At 40.8% G+C, this 7,189-nt stretch overlaps 1 protein-coding gene across 1 annotated transcript in view; it reads right to left on the minus strand.

Annotated features, from left to right (window-relative positions):
• The window catches only part of LRPPRC (leucine rich pentatricopeptide repeat containing), a 188,743-nt gene that overhangs the window by 69,266 nt on the left and 112,288 nt on the right, over nucleotides 1–7,189 (minus strand). Inside the window, 3 exon segments of the mRNA XM_045285679.1 lie at nucleotides 6,009–6,116; nucleotides 6,199–6,304; nucleotides 6,511–6,729. Of these exon segments, the coding sequence (XP_045141614.1) occupies nucleotides 6,009–6,116; nucleotides 6,199–6,304; nucleotides 6,511–6,729 (433 nt within the window).

Here is a 7,189-nt window from a genome sequence, read left to right on the forward strand (position 1 = left end):
AAAAATCAACATTTGATCATCTAAAAGGAGGAAAAAGCAAACAAAATAAACTTAAAGCAATTAAACCATATGCCTTACATATTTAACACCTCAACTGAAACAAGATCATAAAACCCCAAAGCTGTTCTAGAACAATTCGGACCTATACCATGCATCTGACAAGAACAAACACTGCAAAGCGAAAGGGTTGGGAGGGAGGTGGCTTTCATAAAGGAAAAATCTGTCAAAGGCAAAACCAGTTTCACTAAGTGCTTGCAGGTACTTAGGCAAAAAAAAAAAAAAAAAAGCTAACTCTCATGTTTTGCTATATAAAAAATGTAAAATGGATAGGCAGCCATTTGATTCTGATGAATTATAGTGTCGGATTGTACTTAAAATTAACTGAAAACTTTAGTGGTTTCTTCCCTACTCCCAACTCCTGAAAGACTTTTAGGAACTTCTTAAAAGGCCAGGTCATCGTGCTTTCCAAAACTTGAGTTAACTTCAAAGAGTGCAGACTGATTTCTTCAGATCCGACCCAGTTAATCCGAGGCGCTGTCCAACTACCCAAGTGTCATCTAACTTGACAGAGGCTGTCCCCTTGCAGGACTGTCAAGTAAGCACCAGACTGTGGTCAAACCCAACCACCCGCTCCATGGAGAAAATGTCTGTGATGACTACAGACAGGAATGGTGTGTTACTGCGTTTACGATCTCGTACCCTAGAAATCCTACACTGGATCACTAGGAGTCCAAACTGGCTGCAAGGAAGTGGGTTTGGAGAGTCTAACATGTGGAAGAAACATGTAGCAGTCAGCTGCCACGACTTACGGCTTCGGAAACGCTGTATGGAGCAGTTCTGTCTGTCCTAGAGGGTCACTGAGAGTTGAAATCAACTTGATAGCAGTGGGTTCGGTAGTTTATATATAAAAAACACACTTATTTCCCTTTCTAAGCTCCCTTACTTTCAAATTATCAAAACTTCCCCCTAGAAGTCCCTGGTTTTGCCTTATGATAACTCCGATAGAGGGGGTGGGGGAAGAGGCATTTCTATACATTTGTTACATAATGTGCTCTAGTACAGAAATACATGGGAGAGTCTGATATTATAATCGTGTATTCCTTTTAAGGACAATTCTGAGTACAGATATCATTTTACAACTAAAGAGCATTTACATTTAAAATAACCTAATTTCTTCAAACCCTTAGAGGTTTAAATGTCTTTTTCTTAATGTGAAAATAAAGACCCAAACAGAATAATTCTGTAAAAGCATGTGCGTATTTGCTTATGTACTAAAAATTCAGAAGTTAGCTATTTGTAAGCCAAATGTAGGACAAGTCCTCAAACAAACCACCAGGAGTCAGCTCCGAGACCATTCGTGACACCCACAAAAGGCAGCGCCCGCACTGCTCTCCCTCCCAGGCAGAGGTGATGGGGGCCGCTCAGAGGACAGTGCTCCGGTAAGTGTTCAGTCACTGCTGATGGACTTGGGCTAATCTCAAGTCCCAGCATTCTGTCTGACTGGAATGGCTGCTTCCATGACCACAGTATCAGGCCAACAGTTAGGCTTTCAGTGAGACGCTCTGGGGGACTGACATGAAAAGTTTTGAGGAGGCCTAGCTTTCAAGCCTGGCTCATCCGGGCCCTTAATGGTGGTGTGACTAAGCAAAAACTTCACCTTTCTGTGCATTCATCTCTTAGGCTACCCACTAGAAATGGCCACGTGAACACTGTGTTTTCCAGACATGTCTACACGTATGGCTGTGCTAAGTCCTTATAACTACCACACAGCTGGGTAAGCAAAGCAATGCTTGGAAAGGTACTCAATGAAGGGAACACAAATTTCCTGAGTCAGCAGGGCACCTAAAACTGTAGAGACTTGGGAAATCAATGCTTATCGAATGGATAGAAGCAAAGTTTCCAAGAGTTCTAACTATTACCTAGCATGGGAAAATTCTTGTGATCTAGTTTGGGGCCACATTGTAGACGGCAAGAAAAACAGCTTAAACAAGCCGACCCCAAAGAATCCCTAACTGCAGCTCAGTCTCACTCGAGAATCTGTGCAGCGGTTCTCACCCTGGGGGTTGAACGACCCTTTCACAGGGGTCGCCCGATTTTTAACAGTAGTAAAATTACAGTTACGAAGTAGCAACAAAAATAATTTTAGGGTTGGGGGTCACTCCAACATGAGGAACTGAATTAGAGGGATGCGGCATTAGGAAGGTTGAGAACCACTGTGTAAAGGGATGTGCTTTTCCAGGTCAACTTTTCCAAGTAATCCAATCTTCAACTTAGGAACATGAAGTGAAGCCTCCCAAGTGAAGTACTGGCAGGTGCTTGCAACCCTATAAGAATGGTGACGCCTGCACTTTTTCCTGGGCTCAGGGGGATACGGAATCAAGGTCGCTTTTGTCACACCAAAAGGTGTGACCTTTAAGCGCTCCTTGTGGATCATCTAGAAATGTTAATAATAATAAAGCATCAATTTAAGTCTCAGAATGGTCAGTAGAATTAAAGAATATATAGATTCAAGAACTGATACCAATTTTTTTTTATCCCAAACCCTCTAGGTTGAGTCCATTGCAACCCAGAGACCCTAGAGGGCAGAGCAGAAACTGCCCCCCCGTTGTGGGACTCTTTCCAGGAGCACTAAGTCTCGTCTTTCTCCCACGGATGGCTAGGGTTTGAACCACAGGTCTTGTAGTTAGCCCCCCAATGCATAATCAGCTATGTTACCAGGGCTCCTTAAAAAGTAAAGGGGGAAAATGTGTGAAACCCTAAATATGCCAAATAAATACTAAGAGTATCAGTACATAGTTTATCCCCTTAAATTTTCTTTTTTTCAACAATGTTTATCAGGAGGGGGAACTATACTCATTCATATGACTCCCACTGTTGATGGGAGGAGGCTTTAAAACATTCATAGAAAAATGATTTTAAAAGTAATAGAATTTCTCCACAAATATGTTTAAGCTCCTTCATATTTTACACTTACATCTTACTAGGTGAGATGAAAGCAGGTCTAAGAAAACCTGGGCTTATAATGACTGCTCAGGTAAATTTAGGCACCCCCTCAGTCATCTTGCAAGATATAAAGATACTCTAATAGCTCCTGTCAGATGAAGGAAATGAGCACTCATCAACAAGGAGAAAAACTTGACTGATGGAATATAGCGACAATAAATGCTCACCTGAAGGCATTTCTTTTAAAAACAAAAGGGATTGGAGTAACCTTAGGTTAACTTTGGTAACAATGAATCCTAAATGTCTGTGAACTTAGAAAATCTAACCTAAGAGTAAATAAATAATCCAATAAAAAAAAGTTCAAAGCTGATTAAGAATTGAAATAGTTCAAAGTATTAGAAAGGATGTCTTACCTAAATAACTTTTATGCTTTTAGACTTTGTCCAGAGCACTCACTTTATTTAAGAGGAAATTTCCCAATTTTTGAAAAGTAATGTTTTTTTCCTCCTCAACTACACTACTCCAATGGCAGTCTTCCACTGGTTCTTCTTTATCCATTTTCCCCTCTTATAGTCTTATTTTTGTGTCCCCTCTACACACCAAAGGATGTATCTCTTCCATTGTTTGGGGTTATTTCACCTCATTTGGGGTAACTTGCTAAAAATGTATGACTCTTAAGTGATGACTTTTCTACCTGTGCCATTGAGGAAAATGGTGGTAAGTCACGGGAAAATCATTAGAAAAACCCTTGAAAGGGGTTGGGGAGAACTTAATTGTCAGCCAGGAAAATCCTAGAACTTGGATCTTTCTAATACTGGCAACTTTTGGTTTTCTCTAGCCTTCAAATATCTTTCTATCCTTAGGGTTTTACTTATTCCTGATGAAATTCCCCCGCATCCTGTGTCATTCCAGTCAATGTCTCTCTGACCGCTATTACGTGCTGGGGCATAAAACGTGCAGAGGCCAGTTCACACAACAGGAAGTAGCTAACCCAAAGGCAAAGAACAAGTTTGCTGCAGTCCTAAAAAGGTTACCTTCCTCCCGTAGAATAAAGAAACTATACAGACTACGAGACGATCTCCCTGTTACACGCAAGACCACAGAATAGATAAATAGATGGATAAACAGACAGATAGATAGAAAGATAGATAGATATACTTTGGTATCTTCTAGGACAAAAAATCCTGGTGGCATCGTGGTTACACGTTGGACTGCTAACTGTAAGTTCGGCAGTTCAAAACCACCAGGCGCTCCTCAATGGAAAGGGGAGGCTTTCTACTCCTGTAAAGAGTGATCATCTCAGAAACCCATACGGACAGTTCTACCCTGCCTGTCCTATAGGGTAGCTCGATGGCACTGAGTTTGATCTTTTACGATGTCCTGCAAGGGAGAAGCTAGTTGTTGAAAACAAATGGCAATCTCTGGCACTCTCGAGTCACATGGCTCCGCAAAGACAAACTTCTGTTATTTTTCCAGATAAAATTTCCAATGATTAAAAGATTTGGTATCTCAACTTTAAATATCCCAATGGCAAAAACTGGCACCTAATTTTTAAGCAGGTTATGATTTTTAATAAATTAAATGCAGCACAAGATTTGCAAAAGTCCAATGTGACAATGACGATGGTAGAAAGAGTATTCAAAACAGGAGGCAGAAAAAGACAGTTGTAATTCCAGCACCACTGCCAACAGAGCCCCGGGCCGGTCAGTGAACCTCCTTCCAAGCATGTTTCCTCATTGACCAGACGTGAGCTTCCAACAGGCACTTTTGACATCTAAATTCTAAGACAAGATGGATTCAAGAGAAAGGCATTCTTCTACTCGGTCAAGCTACAGCTGGAGAAAGAAACTATCTGACACCTCTTCTGTTCACCTACATCAAGCTCCGGACCCTGGTAGACGGTGGGGGAAAGCAAAAATACCCGAGGAACAATCAAATATTTCAACCAGGGAACCAAAACTATTTTCAATCCCTGTGTAAAGGTGGACAATACTACCACAGCCAAGACTTCCAAGCAAAGCTTCAGAAGCACAGAGTGAAAGGTTACCTCTTGGAGCTTTCCGAACGGGAGGCGATGCAAAGAGTTAATCAACTAGCATATTGTTTTCACAAAGATTTTTCTAAAAAGGCTTGAGAGACTTTTATAGCCAGAAACAATTAGGGAATACTTGTTTCAGTATTCCTTTAAACCAGAAGACGACTATGTATTTAAAATAAAATTGCAACATGAAAGTCTGCTAAAAGCACTTTTTTTGTTGTTTGTGCATTTTGTTTGTCACCCAGTGTCACACTAACAACTCTGCATCTCATTCTAAAGCACATTATACTGTAAGATAAAATGAAAAAGGCCATTTTTTGTTTCCCCAAGGGGGAAGTACTTCTGCTAAAAGCATCTTTTTATGAGACTACTCTTTCTGAATTACCAATAATGCAAACCAAAGAATTAGATACTGTACTCTTAAATTTAATATTTTTTTCAATTCTTATTCATATCCTATAGACATCCCATGTGTACCAGGGAAAAGTATGCTAAATGCTTACACCTACTTAAGGACCTGGAAGATTGAGCATTTCTGTCCTTCAATCAGCAGGCTGTCAGGTCATGAGCACTCATTTTGCAATAAAAGTTTTCCTGCTTTGCTTTGCTGTCATACAGCTTAGTTGAGAAGAATCAGACTGGTCCACAAAGAACGGTCACGTTTCTTGTTGTGATGAACCTGACTTTACCTTTAGGTCTTCCTGATAAACTAATTGCAAACATCTCTGAGAAATCAAGAACTAGAGTTTGATTAAAAACTCAAAAGTCGTGTGCCGTCTAAAACTATACTTGCAAGTCTGAATATCAGCTCAGAGACAAATTAAGGCATGAGATTAAGGTGAAAGAACTCTGTGAGGTTTTGTTTCTTTTTTAAATCCTTTAGAAACACTGTGACAGCCTATGACAGTTTCCTCAGCTCTGCTACTCAGGAATAAGTATGCTTTTGCAAAGATTTCACTGTGATGTGTGCACAAAATATTATACTCTATCCCTGAACCATTAAGTCTGTAAAAGGGAAAAACTTAACCTTGAACACTTTTCTCCTTTTGATGTCCAACTATTAATGGCCAGAAATAATGAGTTCTGATCGGAAAACCTTCTCCTTTCAGCGACTTCATGAGCGCTTTTGCCAGATCTGCAAGAGAAACCACAGCACGTTACAAAGCTACTCCGGCTACGCTTACTTAAAAAAAATTAAATGATAATAAATGTAGTACCAGCTTTCTTGGCTACTAAAGCGCAGTGCAGTGTGAACTGGAAAGGGGACGAGTGCATCTGGCTCTCCTCTAACTTCTTGCAGTAGTCTTTCAGCTTCTCCACAGGCTGGGGGCGGGAAGGGGGGGGAAACGTCACCAAGTCAGCGAAAATCTGCACCTGTCTTGTCACTTCGCCTTCTGTAAATAGTCTTTCCCTTGCACCATGAAAATTTTCATGCGTTCAGTTTCCAATTCTAATTTTAGAATCCTTTACTGTATGTTAAAGAGTCACTGCTTATTACACTGTGTACAAAGTAGAAATGGATAGAATACCGTATTCACTGCCACACAGTGTCGCAAAAAGAAACTTCCAAAATCACCCAGACCGTCTTCTCTCGACACAGGACAGGCTAACAGAATCTGCAATGCTGTATCTTCCAGGTTTTCCGTGATTAAACGCAAAATGAGGTTCATTGCATCTGAGAAGAAAAGACATCTTTTTTACTACATTAAATCATCTTTTCACACTGCCATCAGTACTAGAGACAAAAAAAATTAGGAACGGCCAACCTAAAATAGCTATCTTGGATTTGGGGGACATATAATAAAAATAACAATGAAATACTTTCAAATCAAAACATTCCCAGGTACAGGCTGACCTCGGAGACAGCGCAGGTTCACTTTGAAATCACTGTCACAAAGCAATAAAACGAGTCCCACCTTTTTTAAACCTCTATCCACCCCCAACATTTTTCCAGTGAATATACCCCATATTCTAGGCCAGTGTGGAAAAACTGGCATGGTATGAGAATCACCACACCCTGACCAGAGGCACAGAGGTAGCACATGCCACGAGGAACTGCCATGGGGCTGCGAGGTGCAGAGTTGCCGTGAACCTTCCATTTATGAAAAATGCACAGGCTGTGAAGCACATGGACACTGGATGTGCCTGCCCTCATCGTCTCAAGGTTTCTGGCTTCTTACATGGCCTTCAAAGCCAACATACGCCCCC

The sequence above is a fragment of the Echinops telfairi genome, unplaced genomic scaffold, assembly GCF_000313985.2.
Source record: "Echinops telfairi isolate 266 unplaced genomic scaffold, ASM31398v2 ScPeMD7_7475;HRSCAF=8513, whole genome shotgun sequence".
Taxonomy (NCBI): Eukaryota; Metazoa; Chordata; class Mammalia; order Afrosoricida; family Tenrecidae; genus Echinops; species Echinops telfairi.